The following is a 25,607-nucleotide window of genomic DNA, read 5'->3' on the forward strand; positions in this document are numbered from 1 at the left end:
GCCAAGTAGTCCTTGAATTCCTGGGGAATATTTTATAGACTGTGAAGTTAAAGAAGATAGCATGTGGTCTCACATGTCCATAGACTTAATGGATGCTTCCAAACAAAATTGGGCACTTGGATCCTGTTAAAGGTTGTGGTAGCTTCTGGGGCAATGACACCAATCATGCTTAGGCTTAGGTGGTTCCTGATTAAATAACTGTGGTTTTAGATTCATTGCCAACTTGTTATCTTATAGGAATTCTAGACAGGAATAGCAGAATGAAGAGTCTGCGCCAAGCTGCTGTCCAGTATTAAAGCAAATAGGTACTTGAGGGATTCCTCGGAAGATATGTAATCACATCACATGTGCACTGATGTTAAAATGAGTAAGTTGGGCGTCTGCAAGGTTGAGACTGGATTAGTTCCCTTGCCTTTACATTCATGAAATTATGTTTGTCCAGAGAAGTACCCACATGGGTCTATGCACACAAGCAGATACTACAAATGTGAGCTTGAGTTGTCCCGCAAAGGAGGACTGTTCAAGGCACATGAATGAAGCACTCCTAAATATAACAACTGACCAAGGATGGTGACCTGCTTCTTTAGCTCTGACGTAAAGTCATCTAAAGGAAGGTTATATAGAGGGTTGTTATTCGGTGAGAAAAGTCAAAGCTGGTTTGTTGAATGCACAGTTGTGCATGGTGTCAGCCTTTGAGTCTGAGACAGGGACGAAGAGTGACCTTTAGTTATGTAGGCAGAAAGAGTCAGAAAAAGGATAAGTGAAGCTGTCTATCTCCTGTTATCTATGGGAGGTGTACCTGAAAGCACAGGGACCTAACTCTATATAGGTTACTGTCTTCCTATTCATGCATACATACCTGTGATAAAGTTTAATTAACAAATTAGACATATTAAGAGATTAAGAATAACTAATAATCTCTGGGACCTTTGATAATAGATCCGTGTTTACCATGGCATATGAATGAACTTTGGGAGCCTATTCCACATGGAGGGATTCTCTCTCAGCCTGGACACATGGGGAAGGGGCTAGGTCCTGCCCTGGATGAAATGATGACTCTGGAGATTCTCCCCAAGGAGGGCCTCACCCTCTCTGGGGAATGATGTGGGGATTGGGTGGGAGTCTGAGTAGGGTCTGGTTGAGGACCAAGGGAGGAGGGATGGGAGAGGGAGCTGGGAATGACATGTGAAGCATGCATGTTTCTATTTAACATATATTGAGGAAAAAAAGAATAACTAATAAAAAGAGAACACTTACGACGATATGCTATAGTAAAATTTATGGCACTGTGTTATCACTCACTTTCTTTCAACCCCTTGTTGGAATGCACTCTCTTTTCTTATAGTATTGTGAGATGGGGAAATGCTTGCCTGGTGAGATGAAGTGGGGTCAATGATATAGACATTGCGATGTAGCCTTAGACTATTATGTAAAGGCACTTAAATACAAGCACTGCAGCCCCGTGAAAGCCAACTTGATGACTGCAAAGACTGGGTAATAGACAACATGGGTGCACTGGCTATGGGGCTGGTTGAGAATTCAGGTTCAGTAGAGAGGGAGTGAGAAATTTCACCCGAGGATGCTGCGTATCTTAAAACTTATGAGTTGTGTATTTCCGTAAGCTTCCATTTAGCATTTTCACACTGTGGTTGAAGAGGGTAGGTAGCTAGAGCTCCAAAATGTGAAGCCACGTGTATGGTGGCATCATCGCACAGCAAAAGTCACAGAGTGGCTCTTGGGAAGAACTTTGCCTTGTCCTTGTCTCTCACTTCTCCACTGCCAAAGGCTTTGTGCATGTTTAAACACGACATATAAATATGTCGCCCCTGCCTCAGTGCAAATGCTTATATGAGAGAGCGTTCTCATATTTTTCCCTTCCAGAGCTATGAAAGTGGTTTTTTAAAAATACATTTTTGATGCTATCATTGTTTCTTACTTCTACTTAGGAATGCTGCCTTTGCAGCAGGCGCTGTCTAAAATGAGCTTTGAGCGGTGTGAGAATAAACATTCAGGTCCCTGTAATGTTTACCTTTCTCTCTCCAGAAAAAAGATAATTTTAAGGTCTTTAAGTTACTAGGAACCCACTTTACCCAGTACAGCAACATTTTAATTTATATAATTTAGATTACTCGGCCTTCGTGTATGGTCTGGAGGCATAAAGAAATGGGGTGGAAAGTAGGTAAAGGTTGTTGTGCCGAGTTTAATACTGCTGCTGATGTGGCCCACTGCAGCGCTCCCACTCATGTGAGATGTGGAGGAGATAGGGCGGGTGTGTGCACAGAGTGAAGCAATTTATGAATACTCAGCCATGAAATGGAAAGTCAAAATGAGACACGTATGACTATAAGGATCTTGGTCTATTAATATTCAAATATTAAGACCTAGCTTTCTTTGCAAGACAGCTGAATATTTACTGATCAAAAACGATAGCTTGGGAAGGGAAATGTGTTTAAGAAAAACATTTCCACAGGATTTGATTGACATGTGGTTTGCTTAAGTTAGGGAAGTAGTTAACTAATTAAAACATAGTTCTCATCTGAATGTGTCTTTAAATTTAAGATTCCTTGGAAAAAATTTCCAAAGTGCATTGCAACTTTTCATAAGGGTGACACATGGTCCTGTTTTCCAAAGACTTTGATTTAATATTTGAATGCAATGGCATTTGACTTTGTTAGTATAGAGTATTTAAACTTAAGAAGAAAATACCTTAATTTGCTTATGCATAAGCCTATTAAAAACATTTCTAGGGGCTCTTGTTATGTTTATTCTCTAGAACACAACCTGTCTTTGAAGTGGTATATTAGTTCTTAAAAAGTTATTCCCAAGTTGAATAATTAGACTGCAGATGAGAGCTATTCTTAGAGTGTATTCTGCATAGGAAGCTGTGCACATGGTGCTTTGATTCAAGTAATATTCTTATAAAACTCTTATTGTTAGAGCTCTATATTCAGAGCAGCAACTTTTGGTTTTGATGATTATTCCATCCTGAAACAATTGCCCCTTTTCCAATTAAAGCAGAATTGAGAGCACATTTCTATCTGATGACGCTTGGGAATGAGGACCTGCTTGGTTGTGCTCATTTGTCTCATCATGAAGTCTCTCCCTCCCCCCACAAAAAAGGAAATCAATCCCCTGAAGTTTTTCCTGGAAGAGAAAGGTGGCTATAGTTGTTTTGATCTTTGCATGTTGTGCATTTTTACCGACTCCTTAAAAAAAAAGACAAAGCTTCATCTGTTTTTGTGCTCTATTCTTGTATTTTAAATCAGAGAATGCCTCCAGATCAATAGTAAAATGCCCACGCCCAAACATTTAACAGTGGATTCCTCATCACAGTGTCTAGGAAGATTCAGTGTATAAGAATACCACCCACTCATTTGATGCATGTGCCACAGGCTGCTAAGAGTAGACACATGCATGTTACATGATAGATGCCAGGATTTGGGTGCATAATTCTCTCCATTATCATCCCCCCTTATTTTACATGCAAGAGGCTTTCTTGGTTAATGTAACAGCTGGCTGGGTTATTGCTTCCACGGTGTAAGCCACAATGGCAAAACAGCTCTTTCCCCAATATTTAAAAAGCACATCAAGTTGTTTACATGTCTCCTTGAGATGATTTTCCAATAACTTTGTGCCAATTGCTGTCATACTCTTTGGTTAAAAAAATCTTCTTTCAATCAAGACAACTCCACTTAGTTAAATTTCCCCCATACAGAGAATTGTAGGAAAATTACAGTAGTTGATTTGAGGCCATCATCATTAAGTCAATGTAGGGCTTTAGAAAATGAATGCAGATTACAAATGTGGAGCTGTGTAGTTAAACATCAAATAGTCCAAGTGGTAGAAGTCATAGATGCGCTGCCTCTCCTCCTGACTCAGGTCCTTTAAGTAGTGTCTTACCATGTGGGCACTGGTTCTTTCATCAGAGGAGTGCCGATCCTTGAAGGTTGGAAACTTCAGCTCTGTTGGGGCACCAATTAGCTGGAGAAAGTAACTGGCATCTTCTTCTAATGTTTCAAACTTCCCTATAAAGTCGTAGTTGATCAAACATGGATAACACAGTTTGCTGACCCTTTCCCAGTGAATATCCATCCCTACTGGACGGTGAGCATCCAGCAGATAGTAGACAAATTCTTTGAATTTGACTCCGGACCCATTATTTAATGCTTCTTCCCTGGCATCTGGTCGGTATTTCTTTATAATTGCCTTTCCAAACACTGGATGGTAGTAACTATTGGGATGCTCAAATTTATCCCTAAATGCTGACACTAGTCTTTCCATGGGATCACGAACAAACACAGCTTTGGTATAGGTATTCAAACGCATGTACACTCCTTTTAAGTCAAAGCTATCTAATGTTTTCAGATGCTTTCCATAGTGCACAGTGTCATGGGAAATATTGAGTGCAGAGGAAGCCAACCCATTTAGGACCATCAGCACCCTTTTCCAATTAGAGCAGCCAGCCTTTGGTACTTCACAGTATAGGATTTTGTGTTTGTCTTCTACATAGATCCTGGATACCATACGAAAAAGATTTGACTGGGAATCCTTTACTCCACCATATTTCTTGCAAAACTCATGAAGTAAGGACCTTCGTTTCTCTTGGGTTGCAGCTGGTTTCTTCCATTTGTTGCCTTGGACTGAACTTTTGTTTAAGGGCCGAGTGACCAGTGGCCAATTCATCTCGGTAGGCTTCTGAAGGACTCGAGGCTTGGCTTTTTGATGTGTTTCTATTGAGTTATCTGTTGATGACCGGGGAGCTTCATCTTCCCCTTGTGAATAGCTACTCTTCCTTAAAACTCTTGTGGGTCTCCCCATGTTGAACAGATTTCCCCTTTCCTTCTTTAGGTCCTCAGGCATGTGTACTTCAGAGATCTGTTAAAACAGGAAGAAGATGTGTTGGATGTACATTCACAAATGTGTTGATAGTAGATAAAGAACTTAGTATATTTGTTTTCAGATATTACAGAGGAGAACACATTGAGTATAAGGTAGTAGAAACATTTTCTCTCTTTTTTTTCTTTAGAAACAATCATTTTCACATCAACCCCCATTCCCTCTCCCTCCCAACCTCCCATGACCCCTACAAATCCCCCAACTCACCCCCACACTCCCCAAGGATGATGAGGCCTTTCATGGGGATCATCAAAGTCTGTCATATCATTTGGGGGGAGGGCCTAGGCCCTCCTCTGTGTATCTGAACTGAAATAGTATCCATCACCTACAGCTAAGCACTGAGACATACTCCTGGAATCCAGTTGATTATACATTTTGTAGTAAGATTTTTTTCACAGAAAACCCAGTGACATAAAATAAAAATTAGTATCCTTAAGACAGAGATGAGCATGGAAGTTCTGTCTTGATTTTGCTTGTAATGCAGTGAAATAAAACTCAGTCATTCGTGATTCCTGAGGCATCCCTCAGTCTGCTATTTCCAAGTAGTATAACAGAATAGACATGAAACCCACTGATATATTTGAATATCATTTTTTTGTTGTTTTAGGGGTAGGGACTTTGTAATGTATAGAAGAGTCAAATTCATAATTTGCAACTTAAAATTGAAATGAGACTAATTATCAAACTCTAACAAACATTTCAGTTTCATCAGCATTTACCAAAAGTAATATATTTGTTCATCTTTGAAACATTTTATTTTCAATTCATTTATCACAATGTGAGTTATAGTCACAATATCATATACCTTTATTCATGTATAATGTTGCCCATCTTCCCAACTTGAAGAAAGAGTTAAGAATCCAGAATGATATCTTTGATGTCTCATTGTGTAAAATTACATCAAAAGTAGATCGAGCTATTTTTCCTCTTGCCTGACATACTAGCCTGCTTTCCCTAACCTTTTGATTGTTTCCTTTCTTCCTATTACTTGCACTGGATGGGAAAGGGAAGTCATGGATTTTGGGATTCATATGTGGTTTTTACAATAAGAACAAAACTCTTAGAGACATTGGCTCAGAACCTATTGGAAGACTGTGGACAGAGAGTGGGCATGATCTCACTTAGACTTGGAAAAGTGAGGTGATATATGTCTAGGGTCTTCAATGTGTTATTGGGAAATTGAAGAAATAAATGATTTCCAGAGAGGGTAATACATGGTACCACCAGAATAAAGGTAGATGAAGTGGGAAGACTTTCTTCTATTTTTTATTTTATTTCCTGTGTCTACAATGGTCTATAGCTGATGGTAGTTGCCCTCAAATTTTGTGAATGAATGGACTTTGGTCTTCAAAGGTCATCAGGAATTTTCTACTAGTTGAGTGAAAGAATAGAGAAATGAGTATTGGAGCCACCTTTAGATATCGTGGGCCTCCAGTAACTTAAATATAAGATGGGCAAGAGGAGTTTGGGAATAACCCCTAATTACCATAAGCAGTTTGTGCAGACTCTTAAAAAAGAACTGCCTTAATCATCTGCACTGTTAAGCCACATAGTTGATGTCTTAACTCTAAAGCTATTTGTCTGCTATCTTTCCCAGAGATTGCCAGGATTCTTCAAAGCTTCAGTTCCTTCTTTGTTCTGATCAATGATTTATGGCCTGTAAAGTTGTCATCAATTATATATGACCTTTCTGTACGTTTGAAAGATCACAGAGTTGTTGTTGGCAGATGTGTATGAGAAATACTTCACATAGGACTGTAACAAGTTGATAAGATTATTTAGATCACTACAAATAAAAACCATAACTATGGTTACTATAGGAAAAGTAGTAATATTATTTTATCACCATGGTAAAATGAATTTCAAGTTTCCTCAGTTGTTCATTACTAGAATCCCATATTCTGCCACTCTTTCTCAAGTAAATGAAACTTCATTGTATCGGTCCTAGTGTACCTTGGGCCAAGAAGTAAGGGGCTATTTTTTCCTGTCCAGTCTGCTTCCAGGACAACTCCCAGAGAGCCCTCTGCTCCTGTGAAACATGTGTCCTGTGGAGACTCTTTAACTTTCTCTTACTTCTGGTCTCTTCTTCATGTCTTGGAGACTCTGGATCCTTTATTTCTCTTCTTAGCACTACATATAGCAGTTAACACGCAGTGATCTTAGCCACCCCAACTTCGTTATATTTTTTCATTTTTTTCTTGTTTATTACATGCCACTTCAGTTCCCCCTCCTCCAACTCTCCTCACCTTCCCCCCACCCCACCCCCATCTGCTCCTCAGAGAGGGTAAGGAGTAAAATGGGAAATCAACAAAGTCTGTCCCATCACCACACTGAGGCAGGACCAAGGCCCACCCCACTGTATCTAGACTTAGCAAGGTATTTCTCCATAGGAAATGGGCTCAAAAAAGCCAATTCATGCACTAGGCGCAGATCCTGGTCCCATTGCCAATGACCTCACAAACTGCTCAAGCTATCCACTGTCACCTGCATTTAGGATGGTGTAGTTTGGACCTATGCAGGTTCTCCAGCTGTTAGTATGGAGTCATGAGCTCCTATTAGCTCAGGTCAGCTGTTTCTGTGGGTTTCCCCATTATGGCCTTTACCCCTTTGCTCATATTATTACTCCACTCTCTCCTTAGATTTCAGGAGCTCAGCCCAGTGATTAGTTATGGATCTCTGCATCTGCTTCTATCAGTTACTGATGAAGGTTCAATGAGGACAATTATAGTAGTCCTCAATCTGATTACAGGGGAAGGACAGTTTAGTGTCCCTCTCCACTATTGCTTAGAGTTTTATCTGTGGTCATCCTTGTGGATATTTGAGAATTTCCCTAGTGCCAGATTTCTCCTAATCCCATAATGGCTCTATCATGACATTTCTTTCCTTATTCTCCCTCTCTGTCCTTCACCCAACTCCACCATTCCATTTCCTCATGTTCTCTTCCTTATCCTCTTCCTCTCTCCCCTGTACCCTTCCGCCCTCCCCTCCTCCCTTCCATGATTCCAGTTTACTCAGGATCTCTTGTCTATTTCCCCTTCTGGGTTGGATCCATATATGCCTCTCTTAGGCTCCTTTTTGTTACCTTGTTTCTCTGGGGTTGTAGACTGTAGGTTGGCTGTCTTTCTGTTTATGTCTAATATCCACTTATGAATGAGTATATACCATATTTGTCTTTCTGGGTCTGGGTTACCTCACTCAGGATGTTTTTTTTCTAGATCTGTCGGTTTGCCTGCAAATTTCATGATGTCATTACTTTACAGCCCAGTGGTACTTCATTGTGTAAATGTACCACATTTTCTATATTCATTCTTTGGTTGAGGGGCATCTCAGTTGTTTACAGGTTCTGGCTATTACAAATAATGTTGTATGAACATAGTTGGGCATATATCCTTGTAGTATGAGTGTGTATATTTTGGATATACGATCAAGAGTGGTATTGCTGAGTCTTGAGGTAGATTGATTTCCAATTTTCTGAGAAACCGCCACACTGATTTCCAAAATGGCTGTATCATTTTGCACACCCACCAGCAATGGAAAAGTGTTCCCCTTACTCCACATCCTCTCCAGTATAAGCTGTCATCAGTGTTTTTGATCTTAGCCGTTCTGACAGTTATAAGATGGTTTCTCATGGTTGTTTTGATTTTCATTTTCCTAATGGTTAAGGATGTTGAACAGCAGAAGAGAAAGTGGGAAGTAGCTTTGAACACATTGGCGCAGGAGAACACTTCCTAAACATAACATCAGTAGCACAGATACTGAGAGCAACCATTAATAAGTGGGGCCTCCTGAAGCTTCTGGGGCAAAGGACACAGTCAGCAAGACAAAATGGGAGCCTACAGAATGAGAAAAGATCTTTACCAACCCCACATCTGACAGAGAGCTGAGCTCCAAAGTTCACAATGAACTCAAAAGTCTAGACACCAAAATGCCAAATAATCCAATTAAAAAAATGGGACACAGATCTAAACAGAAATCTCAACAGAATAAACTCAAATGGCTGAACTACTTCATCTTTAATAGAAGATTTCTCCACTTCACATACATGAATGATGCCTGAGCTATCTTCATAATTTCTCAGAGACCACCATTGCCTAACAATCCGGCTCATTGTCATTTCCCATTGAGCAATCCTTTGGTGACTTTAACTACATATTTAGGCTTCTGGCAGCCAGCACAGCTAGTTCTTCATCATTTAATCTTCAGGAAGTCCCTCTGTAATGAAGTTTTCCCAAGTCACCCTGTCTAAGCCATACTTCTTATGATCTTCTCACTGCACGCTGCTGTCTTTCTTCACAACATGAACAGCCATGTGAAATTACTTGACTTGTTTCTGTGGTTCTCTTTTCATCCCACCCTACCCCAACCCATTAGAATATTACCACTGAGGCCCCAGTTCCCTGTTCTCTGTGTTTCAAGCAAGAGATAATTACTGAGTTAATAAATATTGTGATGACTTAATAGTGACTTCCAAATAAATAAATAACTTATGGCTTTATTAAAAGAAATAGTGTTCATCAAAAAAATGTCAAGGTTGACTTAAAGAAATAACGGATTCTTGTAAGGCACCAAAAATCTGTGCTTAAACAAATCTTTGGCAGATGAGAAAACAAAACAAAACAGTCACAGGGAGAGCCATTTGTGATTTAGTTGGTGCGGGGTTGGGGAAATGGGGGAAGGGGGTGGTTGTGTGGGGGAGTGGGGGTTCTGCAGACCTTTGCAGGCCTGCCAAATCAGATGTTCAGAGTCACTGAGAGTTGCTTTGAAGACTCAGCTGGACTTGCCAGCATTCTGGATCCCCAGGTGCTGACACAGGGAAGCAGAATCTTTGTGGGCAAGGCTCTCCAACTGCAATCAAAAGAGCTCTCCTGGAGGTCCATAGGCAGTGGCCACATTTGGTGACCACACGACTTCAGTGACAAAAGGAATTCTGAAGATAAAGAACATGGTCTGCAGATTTCCTGTCTTCCTAGTGGGATGCCTTATGGTGGACTTGACTACTTTAAAGATGAGACAGAGCTCAAATGTAAGGTCAGATGCCGTGTGTGTGTGTGTGTGTGTGTGTGTGTGTTTGTCAGACATAAAGCTTCCTGTTTATGCACCCTTTGTGGGATATCCATGTTCGTCAAACAGATTTCAGTGTCAAGTTCAACAGTATGGGGGAAAAACTCAGTCTGTACTAAGGGTTAGACTTCTGACTTTCGATAGATTTTTCTTTCCAGGCCAGCCACTTTCTTTTACTTTGATCAAATTGAGGTTATCAGAAAAGGGCTCATTCTTGAAAGTGATGTGTCGAGAGGCTCACAAAGTGCTTCCAGATCTTCTCCCGAACCTGTCACTTCATTACTATTTACTCTATAAACGCTGTGACTGGGGTTTGGAGCCGTTTCCCCTTGTCATTACACTCAGATCTGTCTCTTTCTAATTCTAACCAAGGCTTTCCAGGACAGAGGGATATTAATATTAAAGTATAATATGCATTAATATAATGCTATCATTAAAGTTAATGACATGCTACACCCGAGGCTTGTATAAAATCCCCAACTCCACCTTCCAACAATGCTAACAGTAACATGAATTAGAAGAGTGAAATCTTAAGCCGGCTTCTCCTTTGAATTGTCTTCAAAGCAAACACCTACAAAGCCACCTGCTTCCTCCCAAGCTCGTTTATATTTTTGAAACTGTCCTGCTGCTTTTTGATCACTCATTCATACATTGGAGAGACTTTGTGACAATCAGAAAGTAAAGTGACTGTTTTAAATCATGTCTGCATCTTTAAAATTTTATTTCCTCTTTTTTATATACCCATCAATAATGTGATTTGCTTTGCAGCATGTGACTTATTCTCCATTGTGTATTCTGTAGGGTCTTCCAAACTAGCCTTGCTGCAAATTATTACCAAATTAGACTTCACCAGATACTTTCCTTCTCACTCTTGGCAGCTTGCATTGGCTCTGCTCGATACAAACTAAAGTCCTGATCCTCAGGAGGTATCTGTAGACTGCCTCAGCTGGGCCACTTCTCACTGCTATTTACATCTCCCTTGACAGTAACTTCCCCTCCACGTTCTTTCCTCCCCACTCTTCTCTTGGCATCTCTTCTACCCTGTCCCTCTTTCTGGGACATTCAAGCTCTTCTAAATTAATACACAATCTTAGCTTCCCCCGTGAAAGCCACCCCGATCTCTAGCAAGTGGACCCACCGCCTTCAAAGATGGCATAACAGTTCCTCTGTACTATTTGACTTTTTGAACTGGAGATGTTCTGCTTTTTTCCCAACACATTTCTATTATTAGGGAATGTCACACAATGCATCCCATTACACTCACTTCCCAGTCTTCTCGGGTCTCTGCTTCCCACCCTTGCAACCCGCCCCCATGAACAAGAAAGGATCAAGTCCAATTTGTGTTGCTCATATACTCACTGAAGCATGGTCAAACTCCAGTGGCTCGCTCCTTAAAGAAAACCGAGTCCTTCTTCATCCCACCCCACATGAGGCCATCAGCTGTGAAGAGCCACACTTCAGCATCCTTATCACAATTTTTAAGAGTTCTCTTCAATGACTTCCTGTCTAGACTGTTTGAGGAGTGGGGTAGGGTTGGTAGAAGAGTTTGTCTCTATGTCTCTCAACTATTAGTTTTCAGTTATCGATACCACTGCAAAAGTAGCTTCCTCAATGACAAAGCAGATCATGGACTTCTACATGGTTTCTGGTGATAGCACCAACCAAGGACATCCATATTTTCTTTGGTGTCAGCATTTAAACCATAGATTAGTTGTGAACTATGGCCATAGTTTGTCATAAAAATCTTTAATGAATTGACATTGCAAACTTATATGAGAGATACATGACTACAAATAATAACAACTAGTATTCAAATATGTGAATCACTAAAAATACTGGAATGTTAGTTAACTTCATACTAAATTTGAAAATTTTCTTCCTTGTTTTTGTCTAAGGTCACTAAATCAAGGCTACCTCCTCTGGGAATTGTGCTTTCTTCCCATCAAAATTGCTGGGAGCCTTCCAGACATCATGTGTGTGCTAAATGCCGATGATGAAAAGAATAAAATTCTGTGGCCCCTGAGGAAGCCAAGGTTTAATTAGGTTGAAAATGAATCATTTAAGAAAATATGTGATAATTGCAGTAATGAAAGGATGCACCGAACATTTGGTTATCAGGGACAGTGGTGCTTAGTGTACCTGAAGAGATTTTGGGGTCAAACTTTGAAAATAAAGTGGCATCTCAGATGAGTCTGAGATGAAGGCTGAGGGATGGGGAGATGGGCATTACTTTAGGCAAAGATGTGTTACATTTGTATATGCTGCATTTGTTTAACAATATAAATGTGTGTTGCTTTGCCTGCCTAAGGCACCTCATCGGTCTAATAAAAAGCAGAAAGGCCAATAGCTAGGCAGCAGAGGGATAGGTGGGGCTGGTGGGCAGAGAGAATGAGTAGCAGGTGGAATCTAGGCTTGGGGGTGAAGGGAGAATGAGGGAGAAAGAGAGGAGGTTACCGGGGGCCTAGCCCATCAGGCAGCCAGCAGCCAGCAAGTCAGGGAAGGGAACATACAGAAAGAAATAAAAAAAGAAAGGAAGGAAGAAAGTAGGAAGAAAGAAAGAAAGAAAAAGAGAGAGAGAGAGGTAAAAGCCCTGAGGTAAATGTAGATGGAGAGAAACAGGTTAAAATAAGTTATAAGAGCTAGCAAGAAACCAGCCTAAGATAAGACTAATCGTTCATAAGTAGTAAGTCCCGGTGTCATGAGTTGGTAGGAGGCCTGCTACAAGGGTATGAAGGAATGTGCATGCCGAAATCAGATACCCACCAGGGGCTGCGAGGCAGGTAAGAGGAACAAGCAGGCAGAACTAACATAAATGGCCTGGGAAGGTTTGAGCCTGTGCCAATGGCCTGTACATTACAGTGGGAATGGCAAGACTTCTCTTTTTAATTTCCCTCTGTGTGTTCGCACCTGTAAGCACATGTGCTTGGCATACTTGTGTGGAGCTCAGAGGAAAACCTTGGGTGTTGGTCCTCAGGTGCCTTCCCCCTTTTGCTTGAGACGGAATATCTCAATGACCTTGAACTCTGACAAGTAGACCTGTTTAGCTGGCCCATCAGCTTCCAGGATCCACCTGCCTCTGCCTCCCAGTTTGCCATCTTTAGAACTGCAGGTGACTGGTGGGACACCCACCTTCTTATGCTGGGAACTGAACGTGGGTACTCCATAAGAATATCATGTGCCATTAACCATTGAGCCATCTCTCCAGGCCCCAAATGGTTTCTTCTTCTGTAAACTTGACATGAACAATTGTACATGGTAGCATGCATTGGGAATCTAGCAAACACACCAGGCACCCAGGCACTGCTGTGATCCTGGCAGATCCATGCATGTCCTTACACTCAGTGTTTTCAATAAGGCAGCGGCAGAATCATGTCTTAGAGTGAATGCTCTAGTCACATTTAGAAGTTACACCTGGAGGAAGGAGGATGCGGTGGAGGAAGAAGTTGATAATCTACATGGACTTCTTATAGAAACTAAGCCCATGAGTTAAAAAGTAATAAGATGGACTTACTTGAACAAAGTTAGGAGCCAGGGTCAAAGAACTGCCAAGGATGACTGCCATTTCCCCAAGAGAAGTTGATGTAGTACTATGAAAAGCCACTAGTTTGAGTTCTCACTACATTCAGTGTCAGATTTCTGGAGCCTGAGGTGCCTCTGGGGCAGCTGGAGGAAACCTGGTGTGGGCTCTCAGAGGTGCTCGCTGAATTTGTGGACATTGAAGGCACCGTTAAGGAGCATAGTCTTGCCAAGTATCTTCGATACCATGTATAATTTTTCATGCTTACTCTGCCCATAAAGAAATAGACTCTTGGTAATGGGGAGATGCCTCAGTGTTCATGGGGAGATGCCTCAGTGTTCATGGGGAGATGCCTCAGTGTTCATGGGGAGATGCTTCAGTGTTCATGGGGAGATGCCTCAGTGCTCATGGGGAGATGCCTCAGTGTTCATGGGGAGATGCTTCAGTGTTCATGGGGAGATGCCTCAGTGTTCATGGGGAGATGCCTCAGTGTTCACCAGCACTTGATGCTCTTGCAGGAAACACAGGTTTAGCTCCCAGAATCCACAGGACAGCTCACAACTGTCTACAAATAGTTTCAGGGATCATATATCTTATCTTGTTTTCTTTCTTCAGGCAGAGAGGCAATCATGTGGCCTGGATGCATACATAGAGGCACCCAAACACACACAAATAAAAACAGACTTTTAAAAATAAAGATTATCAAAAACAGAAACTTTATTAAAGCACACCTTATAGTAGAAGAGAAAAATCCAAGAGCCTATTTTCTACCAGCACAGAGACTTTCTGTTTCTATTGTATGTATAGGTGAAGAGGACCTGGATAAGAGTAAATGTGGAGGAAGGTCTGGGCCCAGACTGCAAATAATTGGGTTGCCAGGCAAAGGCAATCCAATAATGTTTTCTTTTTTGGCTTAATCTCTCCAAGAGACCTAGGACTTTCTAATTGCATTAAATAAGTCAGGGAGAATCATGGTTCAAGTGTGCATCAGAGATGCAGGGAGAAGTGTGTGTGGTGCTAACTTCCACCTCACCCACAAACGACTAGGGTGTAATAGCATAACAGGCAATCCATGGGCATTTGCGGGACTGGGTCCAGACTCTGCACAAGGACAGATGTTGTACAGAAGATGGAGCACAGCACCTTGCCTGATACCATGGTTAGCCTTCTTTTCTTCCCTTGGACTTAGTCTATCTAATAAATGGAATAACAGTAGCAACTGTGTCCCAAGGGGACAGTATTAACTGTGTCAATACAAACAGAACACCTGTAGGTGCCTGGTCGGTGGCAAGTGACAGTATTATGTCTGTCTTTAAGGGTGTTTCATTTTTTTCTTTTTAGCTAAGAAATGTTGGTTTTATATGTTTAATTTAGCGTGCGCACGTGCACGCGTGTGTGTGTGTGTGTACATGTATGCATGAACTGTTGTGCACTCAAATGCTAGCAGAGGCTCAAGAAGAATGTTTGTAGTTTTGCTCTATTGCTCTCCTTATTCCTTTGGGAAAGGATCTCCCACTGAAGATGGAATAAAGCAGGTGGCCAGCAAGATGCAATGCCCCTTCTGCCTGTGACCCTGCAGCTCTGGGCTTACAGAGAGAGTGGCTGTGCCCAGATCGTTATGCAGGTACTTGAGATTTGAGCTCGGGTCCTCATGCTTGTACAATAGGTGCCTTTACCCCCCTGAGCTATCTCTCCAGGTCTTGTTTTTTCGTATGAAACTGACATTTAGCACTCGTGGTAGATATGTGTCTTTCATGCCCGTTATAAATTTATGTGTATGGTACCATTTTGAGTGGCTTCTATGCTGTGAAACAGGTATGATGAAGAGGGGGGCTTGATGATCAGTGAAGACATTTGGCGATGAGGATACTAATTAATAAATAGAAGGCAGCTTCTTCCTTTTCATATCACTTAGCATTATCTTGGTTGTAGACATGGGTGTGGTCATATTTCTTCACACCAGCGAGAGGACTTAATTGCCTGTACTTGGTAATGGGTACTGTTGGATTGGGTGGGATGCATCCAAGCCAGGTCTTTGTGGGAATGCAGATCAAAGTCTCTTTACACCACAGCTTCTCCTCTTCCTTACATTGTGACTTCAAGGCTTTAGAATTTGAGTATATATTTACACGATACTGGAAATCTAAACTAATTTCTATAAGACAATAGGGACAATTCAGATGTATGTGATTCTAGAGTCCTCAGAGTCCAAAGTCATTTTCCCATCTCATCCTAAGCTATTCCTTGAGTACAAGTTTCCTGACTAAGGAAGAGCCTGCAGCACAGCCACTAACACAGACTTGGTCCATGAGTAGCCTTGGCCCAGAAGAGGGAAGAGAGATATGGAAAAGGAAACCAAGAGTTGCTATAGGCATGGCAGCCTATAGTACCATAGAGGAAGAACACAGGGCTAGAAGATCATGAAAGAGGGACAGCTGGGCATGTGAGGTGGCTCAGTGGATAAGGGTGTGTGCTGCTAAGCCTGATGACCTGAGTTTGAGCCCTAGGACACACACGGTAGAAGGAGAAAAACAACTCCTGCAAGTTTTCCTCTGCCCCTTATGTGCCTGCCTTGGCCTGTGTGTGTGCCCACACAGATACATAACAGATAAATAATATGTAAGCATTATACAATGTGAGGCAGTTAATTTTAGTTTGGAGGTGAGATAGGACTCCTGGCAGAATTCACGTGCCATACAAAACCAGTTCTGATTTCTGTCTTGTGACTTATTTCCTCGCTGGATTGCTGTCTGTTTTGCTCACCTAGTTAGTAGCGTAACACAGGAACTAGCTGATTCAGTGATGATGTCAATCTGAAGAGGACATCCGGGTATTGACACGCTTTGATAGATGAAGGACCTGGTACTGAGAATTGAACTCATTTGCTTGAGTGAACAGTGACTGCTGGAGCTGTTCCTTAACTAGGTTTAGCTGTGTGTGGCTTGCTTTCAGCTCACCACAAATCAAGCATATATTCTTTAATATTAACTAAATGGACTGGTGTAAAGAAAGCACCAGACGCAAGGCTATTAAAAGAGAAAACAAACATCAGGTACAGAGATTTCAGAGTCAGGCAGAAGTGGTGTCTGGTATGTTGTTTCTATCTGGGTAACCATGGTTTGCCTATTTTGTTTTTTTAAACTTCAGTTTCCTCCTTTGTGAATTGCAGGTGGTTGGCATCTAGCTTGTTGAGTAGTTGGATTACAGGAAAGTAAGGTAAAGATTGCTTGTTGATTTAGTCAATGCATATTTACTTGTCATCGTCAAGGTGACAAGCATTTTCAAAGTATTAATTTTCCCTCTGCTGCTTTCCTCTCCTTCATTGCCTTCATCATCCTTCCCTCTCATCTGAACTGCATATATGTAACACACAATGGAGACGGGTGGAAGAAAAGGGAATGGTAGAGATGATTGAAGGCAGGAATGGAGAGGGGAAGAAACACAATGGAAGCAAAGGCAAAGGAAGCAAAACAAAAGGAAGCACTGGATGGGCCATGGGAAAGAATAATGAAGAGTTGCTGGGGGATGAAGAAGACACTAGTGAATGTCAGCCCTCTCTGAGCTACATATGGGCACAGCGGCACACATACACCTGAACTCACACACACACACACACACACACACACACACACACACACATGCACATGTAATAATAATAATAATAATAATAATAATAATAAATAAAATGTTAAAGGCTGTTGCAGGCCAGGCAGATGAGTACATGAGGTGACCCTGGAACTGTTGACTGACTGGGATATTTATTCTAGAGAGAAAAGGAAGACCAGAGGCAAGGGCCAGCTCAATAGAGCGAGTTGGGGATCACTTCAGGTTGAAGACTAAAATGCACAATGAAGGAAACTATCGTAGAATCGGGAGTATCATGGCCGGGTTGATTGGCGGGGTTTGAAGAGCAGTCTGCTCCACAAAGTCTTCCACCTGATCGCTGTAGGCTCTTAAGGCAGAGTCTTTGTTTATGATTCTCCTAAAGCAGAGCCTGAGCCAAAGACAAGAGGTTAATTTAGAGTAGATTCCAGCAGCCTCTGGGAGGATTGTGGGTATATAAGATAGAGAAGGGCAGGCAGAGGATAGAGGGTGAATCATTAGGCAAGCTAACTGAATGGCAACAAGGGCTGAATCCTATGAGGAACGCCCTGAGGAAACAACACAGGACACATGCCCCAGCGTCATGCCAACAAATCCTGTCACAACACTGGAAGCATTCTTGCGGGAGAGACCTGGCCACTCTAGCTGCTTGGTGGCCATGCAAGGCAGATGCACTTAGACAGAGATGCACATGTGGGCAGTAGCTGACAGCTGGCCAGAGTGCCAGGACGCATTGAGAAATGAAAGGATGTGTGAAGACAGGGCCAGCACAATTAGAGGACACAAACATTCTAACACTGTGATATCTCGTTTTTAAAGGGGGATGGAACCAAGTAACTATTCCTGGATACGCTTAGGATGGAGGTAATAGCACTTCCTGGAGCGTAGGACCCAGACATTGTGTTATCATAGGTAAAGAATTCCAGTTCTGACCCACAGTACCTACTCTCCCATTGGGAGTGCTTGTCGTATGTATTTGTGCCTATCTGTATAAGACAAAGCTAAGAAAAACGAAAACCAGACACCTCACAACTAGGTGGACTATAGCTCTATTATGCTGACCTACAAGATGGAAATGTAAAAATTCAGTCTTACAGCCTAGCTCCAACTTTGAACAGGAGGCCTCCTGGGCTACATTATCAGAGGCTATGCTAAAATGTCACTCTTTTGCTTGATGTTCTGGGCATCAGAAAAAAGAGAAATCTTTTAAAGAATTAATTAGATAGTTTTGGACAGAAAGTACAAAGCATAGTGTATGACACATAAAATTCTCCAAAATGTCAGTGTCTTGTCTCCACATCTTCTCTGGTCTCCTCCCATTCATCATGCTTCCTCCTCAGCTTCAGAGTGATACGAGTGAGGCTATAGCCTCTTTGTACAAACCCAATCTCTGGGGTGAATGAAATTCAATTAGGAGTGAGTACTCGACCTAGGATAGTTATCCATAGATCACTGGAAACCAACAAGGGAGCTCAGAGGAAGACATTGTCTCGCTGGGTAGAGATAAGTAGCCAGATAATTAGTGTTATCTCTCCTGTGGGTTATAGCCCAGAAAATAAGGGTAGGCGTGGGCAGTTATGGGAATGAAGGGAGCTGAGAAGGAGAGTTGGGGGGCAGAGAAGATGGGGTTAATTAAGATAATGGTGGGAGTTGGGCTGTTAGCATATAATTTTCAGTCCTTGGAAGTTGCATATGTATCTGTGCCCACATCACCTTCCAGCTAGAGGCATTTTGGCTGAGGAGAAGCAATTCCAAGTGTGAGGATGGCAGGTTACTGCAACAATACATTCCATTGGTCTTATTTGGTGAAGTCCTGCGAACCTCAGATCAAATTCTCCCGAGTCAGCACCTTTGAGTGGCACACATGCCCCTCTGGCTGGTGTTACCCTGCATATGTGACAGCTCAGCTTTACTAAGGCCGCCTCCTCAGTCCACAGCTGAGAGCATGCAGCTCACACTTCGGTGTGTTGCTACGGGGCCCCTGGACTCTGAGTCAGGAAAATTCTGTCTATGGCATTAGAACCTGCCATGGGGACCCTCAGGCTGTGCCATGAGGATTTCTTTCCAGGTTTCAGTCTGAGGCTCCTGTGAGGGAAATGATACGGCAAAAGTCAAGGGTCAAAGCAGGATAGAGAGGCAAGAAAGGTCTAGTGGAGAGTGTCCAGGCCTAGAGGTGCCTACCTTCTGTTAACTGCAGAGCGCACTTGGCAGAGGAGAGGGAGCCTTGAACTTTCTGACTAACCTTTTCTGCCACCTCCCTTAGGCAGAGTTCAAGACTCAGCATTACAGCCACCCCAACCCCATCCCCACTCCCAATTACTCCAAAGCTACTTGAGCAATGCTAAACTCCCATTGCTAATGGCTTTGACAGCTGTCAAAGCAGCTGGCCACCAGCAGGGGCTGCTGCTGACATCGGTCACAATCATCTTTCATATCAAGACACTGATGATAAAGATTCTAAGTCAATTCTAGAGACACATTCATCACAAAGCAAGAGACCCTATTCTTGAAAATTCTTGCATAAATCGTACCTTTACCACCATTCCTCTTTACAGTTCTGTCGTTTGTTGGGAGCAAACACATCTTAGCATCCCTTGCTCAGAAGGAGTATCACAGCATAACAACTCCATCTTCTCCCCATGCTATGGGGAAAGACTGGGCTTTTTGGTGACACAGATACCGGAGTCACTCACACCCTTTCTGTAACCCTAGTACACTCATTGGTTTACCAAGCTGGATCTGGAAGGAAGCAGTTCTTTGATCTAATCATCGCCCTCTGCATATGGAGTGGACAGGCATTTCTGTGGATCTCCCCAGAAGAGTGACACCTTAGTTGGGTATCAACAAGAAATTATTGCTCTAATAATAATAACCTCATGCTTTGGCATGGTAATGTGCTGGGCTCTTGGTCTTAGAGATAGAAGCTCGTCCCACCCAAATGTCATATCCTTACTCTTGGTCCTGAGGTTGTGATCATCAGCTCAGCTTTCACACTAGTCTCGGAACAAAGCTGCTGAAATTAGTGACATCTTTAGCCCTGTCTCTGCCCCATTACTGTCAGAAACACCCTGATAGGATGGCTTTGGGGCAAGGAGGTATTCACTCTATCCATGGGTGGACTTTGTAAAAACATTCAATTTCTAACTTGACAGCTAAACAGCTGCTAATCTGGGAGGACACAGAATTTGTAGTCATGCTTGCTGATTGTGTCTTGAACTGCACTTGGAAAAAGGCACCGATAAACACCTGGGGACCCGAGAAACTGTTGGATATGACTTTGTAATCACTGAGACACCAGCTTTATGATGCTGTTTCCATGACAGTTTGCACATTGAGAAAAAACGTATGCCTTCTGCCAAGAGTAAGAGGCCACCTGATGTCCAGTGGCATCATCTTCTAGATTCTCATTCTCATCACCAACCTTGTGTTTTTGAGGTGCCTATCATGAGAATCATTTTAATCAATGTCTATTTTTGAAGTGGTCAGAAAGATAGAAGTCACATTTGTTTAAAAAATGTGCCATGTTTCGGTTTATTTCTCTGGGAATTTATTGCTCTAATTTTAACATTAATTGATTAATTTTTGTTAGACAATTTCATATATGCATTCACTTTGATTACCTTTCTATTATCTCTCATCCATCTTATATACCCCATCCTATCCTGCCAACCCTACCTTTTGCTGGGTACACAACTTTTCATTTTGTTTGTTACCCACTGAGTTTCATCAGGGCCATCTGTGTAACCAATGGTTCAGAAGTGCCCCCTGGAGACTAGTGTGTCACTGGAGGGCACACAACTGAAGACAATGATTTCTCTGCATCCTGAATATATCAGTAGGAAGTGGTCCAGCAGTTAGGAGTAGGTTTCCTTGTGCTCCCCCATCCACACCTAATTGCTGATGAGTTCATCCTTTTTCAGACCCAGTGCAGGCATCCGCAGATGCTGTGAGTTCTCTTTGCAATGTCTGTGTCTCCCCCAGGAGATGGCATATCCTTTCCCTGTCCTTTGGCTCTTACAATTTGCCCATCTCTTCTCTGTAGTGTAGTGGTTGTCACTTTCCCCTCACAATTTGTCCATCTCTTGTATCCACATTACCTCCTTAACCCTAGGGTTCATCTGTAACTTACCCTCCTTACCCCACATTACCTCCTTAACCCAAGGGTTCATCTGTAACTTACCCTCCTCACCCCACATTACCTCCTTAACCCAAGGGTTCATCTGTAACTTACCCTCCTCACCCCACATTACCTCCTTAACCCAAGGGTTCATCTGTAACTTACCCTCCTCACCCCACATTACCTCCTTAACCCTAGGGTTCATCTGTAACTTACCCTCCTCACCCCACATTACCTCTTTAACCCTAGGGTTCATCTGTAACTTACACTCCTCACCCTTGGTGCTTTCTTTGTCTTCCTTACCCCTCAGGTGTGTGTCTCCAAGTCACTGATTTCAATCCCTTACCTTCCCTTGTGTGCACACTTTTCTCCCCAACATTTTCCTTATTTCCAGCTGTCAGATCTGCATTATGTTGTAAAAGAACCCTGTGAGACAAGGCTGGTTGGGAGTTATACATCTGTACCTTCTTCATCCCTGTGATGTGAGGGAGCGAGCATGGAGGATTTGATGAAGAGTTTTGCCCCATCCCTGCTTCACCTGCATCCAACACCTGACTCCAAGGCAGCACTTTCTCCCACAACCTTCTCACTAGAATCAGATGTCTTGATGATTAAGTTGGAGTGGTTGAATCGACCTCTCATTATAAAACGTGGACAGTGATGCTACCTCAGTGGAACAAGTATAAATGTTTGCTATGTGGTTTATATTTATTGAACTCGTTTTAGTCACAAATTATATTTTTTTGCCAACATCAACTTCCATGCTAATTCATTTCTTAGTTCACTCGCTCCTGCCTTTATTCAGAATCCAATCTCTTTCCATCTCTCTCTCTGAGACCTTCCTCACCCAATCATCAACCTGTCACTTAGACACCTTTTCTCCCCAAGTCAGACCACATAAATGACAGGATTAATTAATTTTACAGTAATTTATTCAAGAAGTATTTACTGAACACTTGGTTTGCGCACTGTTTTCTGGTCCAGAGACTAGAGGGATGAAAGCTCTGGTAAGGCCCCTATTCTCTTTGGTGCTGATGTTTACGTGGGTGAAGACAGATGAAAAACAAGTCAGTGAGGAAATGAATAGGGGCATTTAGATGATGCTAAGTGGATGCATGCACCAAATCAGAGCCATGTGTTCAAGTGTATCAAGGAAGAGAGGTGAGGCTGCATTGAACAGATGCCCAGGGGAGAGCTATTTGCAGATCTAGTTAAGCTAAGAAGAAACATGAGATATGGGAGCAAGGCATTTCAAGTCTGGGCAGAAGTGGGTGTGTCAGTGTTATATTGAATGGATTTGGACAGGTGGGAGGACAGTAGCAGGCCTTTGTGGATGGAGCAGGAATGACCCAATGAAACAAAACGAAATGAAAGAGGAGGACCACACTCAGCAGGAATACCAGATCACCACCAAGACTATGGACTTTTCTATGTGTATTTGCATATGGTGTACATATATGTGTGTTCACCTGCATGGGACATGTGATTTGGAGGCCTCTAGCATCAAGTGTAATTCTCCACCATTCTCCGCTTTGATTATTGATCTAGTGTCATTCAATTAAACTCAAGGCTTGTGGATTAACTATCTTAGCTGGCCAATTTGCCCTGCAGAATCCCTTGTCACTGCCTATCAAGTGTTGGGATTCCAGGCAGCTACCATACCTCCTGGATTACATAGGAACTGGGGATTTCACCAGCCCTCACCTATGCAACATCTCTCCAGGCCAAGACTGTGTGTTTTTAATAGAGGTGTAATGTAAGCCACAGGGAATCATAAAATGTGATTTATATTTTATGAAGTCCACTGTGGTAGTTGGCCAAGTTTAAAATGGAATTGTGGTTGCAAGAATGGGTGAAGGAGAAAATCAGAATACAGTGATTGAGCTGTGGTTTTCAACCTGTGAGTTGAGGTTTGACCCCTTGGGGGTCAAATGACCGTTTCACAGGGGTCACATATCAGATATCCTACATGTCATATATGCATTATGATTCATAACAGTAGCAAGATTACAGTTATGAAGTAGCAAAGAAATAATTTCATGGTTGGGTGTCACAACATGAGGAACTGCATTAAAGTGACACAGCATTTGGAAGGTTGAGAACCACTGCCCTAGAGAAAAGGTGGCTGCTTGTGACAGAGGGTTTAGGACGCAAGGGAAAGGTATAAGACAGTATAGAGCAAAATTCCACAGTAACCCTGTGGATTCTTCTTGACCACTGACCACTTTTCATCGATTGTCAATTTCTCTAAACTCCTACGCAATCTCTACTGCCTACTTAATAAGGAAGCAAGCAATATCAGATAACATGCCCTCTTTTATTATATGCCCTTGGAACAGTGTTGGTACATTCTCTCAGACCTTTCACAACATAGCTCTAAACACACCGTATGTGCAGAAATTGCTTATTGATTGATGGAAAGCATACATTACTGGCATTAGTCTCCAGTGTTTGCCTGTTATGGAGGAAGGTGATTATCTGTCAATATTCATTGCATCATTAAAGCAATACAGAAGGCATCAATCATCTCTGAGATAACCAGATGAGGCTTCATTGTAATCTCTTTCTATTTTGTTGGATAATTTCACTTGCTTTGGAAGTTTATGAGGCCATAAGTGGCTCCCATCTGCTGATGAACATATTTGGAGGAGTCATTTAGTCTCAAGTATGGAATACTTGAGGGGAAGTTAAATTGTAACTTTTACATTAAATGTCATCTTAGGAGCAGAACCAAAATTGGAAGCATGTGTTCAATTTTGGTTTTTCATTTCAAAGCTCTAGGTCAGACAAATAATTAATTTCATTTGTTTACAAAGTAGATTATGCCTAATAAAATCTATTTTGTTTATGGTCACATTTTAGTTAATCCATTGCTTTGGAAAATGAGAGGAATCTGATTGGCTAATCATTCAACATAGTAAATTGCATTATTCTACATCCACAGAACATTGGCCTAATTGAATTATCCAGTAATTGTATGATGAAAATATTCTTTTTTAATAGACTCTGAGCCAGGGACACCAATGATGAAATGGTAGAGAATCTTGTTTATTCCATTCTTGTTTGATGATTGACCACAGAATGTAACATTACACCTCCGTGGTTAATAACTTTTTTTTTCCAGATTAAGGCTCATAAAGACAAGAGCGCTTTCACTGGCTACTTCCTGGTACCCCGAATGTTCACTATTTGTATGTATTTTCTGTCCTCTGCAGACATTGGTTTCTCAATAAGTGCTACTTTACAAACTGAAACTCAAATGCAATTGGTTTTGCTTCATGCACAACAAAATGACAATTGTGGCCACTTTCTTTCCCCTGTGAAATGAGAGACAGAGAACTCCCCAGGGCATTTGTCTCCTCTCTTAAGGGGCTTTTCAGTTGGGCTTCCTAAGAATGCTGATTCATTTAAAGCCATGCTGGAAGAGGTAGGAGTGACAGTTATCGCCTTAATGAAATAATGCACATATCTTTCCCAGCTACCTACCATCAGTGCAACCACCTGCAGAACTGCCGTCTTTTCTGCTCAGCTGAGCCTGTCTTCTCTGAAGAACTTAGGGAAGCACAACTTTTCCTTTTCCTTCTTCTGCCTCCCCCACCCCCCCTTCACCGTGCAGCCACCTCCTGGCATGTGACTGCTTACTGACCTGCATGCCTGACTCGCAGAGCATGACTTGGTCTCATTCTCTTCCTCATCCTCATCCTCTTCCTCCCGATAGATCGCTCTGCCTTGCCTGCCCTGACGTTTTCCTTAAAATTGAATACAACTGTCCTCGAGCCTCCTTCCGAGGTGGTTCTTAATTTCTTTTTATTAATTAGACTATGAAGCCAAAGAGGGGAACTCAACTCCCCTGGTAACACTAGTGAAAGTTATGTTTTGAGATTTACTGCTATTTGGAATGATATAAACATTCCAAAGGATACTGCTGATCATATACTAAAATTTAACAAGCTAAAAAATTTCCATTACCATTCGGGCGTTGATGTTGCACGCCTTTAATCCCAGCACTCTGGAGGCAGAGGCAGACGGATCTCTGTGAGTTCGAGGCCAGCCTGGTTTTACAGAGTGAGTTCTAAGACAGCCTCCAAAGCAATACAGAGAAACTCTGTCTCGAAAAACCAAAAAAAAAAATTCATTTCCTTTCTCACCTTTAGGGACAAATGATAGAAAGTGGAGAGGTATATAAATATAAAAATCAAAAAAGAGGAAGAAAGGGAAAGTGATGAATTTTTTTGTGCCGAATTCCAGCATCTATTGGATGAGAGCATCTTGGCTGATGAGATTAATTTACATTGGGAAGAATTTTTATTCTTTCTAATAGATGCAACATGTTTAGTATGGAGTTTCAGCATCCCAGTCTTTTCAGATGAGCACCTATATAACAAAACTGTAATATAGACAGTGGAGAACTAA

General features: G+C 42.0%; 1 protein-coding gene and 1 long non-coding RNA gene across 9 annotated transcripts in view; one reads left to right on the top strand and one right to left on the bottom strand.

Annotated features, from left to right (window-relative positions):
• The window catches only part of LOC110343440, a 286,166-nt gene that overhangs the window by 78,329 nt on the left and 182,230 nt on the right, over positions 1–25,607 (top strand). The window lies entirely within an intron of this gene.
• Positions 3,233–25,607, bottom strand: part of Chst9 (carbohydrate sulfotransferase 9) — a 241,840-nt gene continuing 219,465 nt past the window's right edge. For both annotated transcript variants that reach the window (XM_040757868.1, XM_040757869.1), the window contains one exon: positions 3,233–4,875. In XM_040757868.1, coding sequence (XP_040613802.1) covers positions 3,796–4,875 — 1,080 coding nt within the window. In that variant the 3' untranslated portion in view covers positions 3,233–3,795. The remainder of the gene's footprint in view (positions 4,876–25,607) is intronic.

The sequence above is a fragment of the Mesocricetus auratus genome, unplaced genomic scaffold (assembly GCF_017639785.1).
Source record: "Mesocricetus auratus isolate SY011 unplaced genomic scaffold, BCM_Maur_2.0 Super-Scaffold_100015, whole genome shotgun sequence".
Lineage (NCBI taxonomy): Eukaryota > Metazoa > Chordata > Mammalia > Rodentia > Cricetidae > Mesocricetus > Mesocricetus auratus.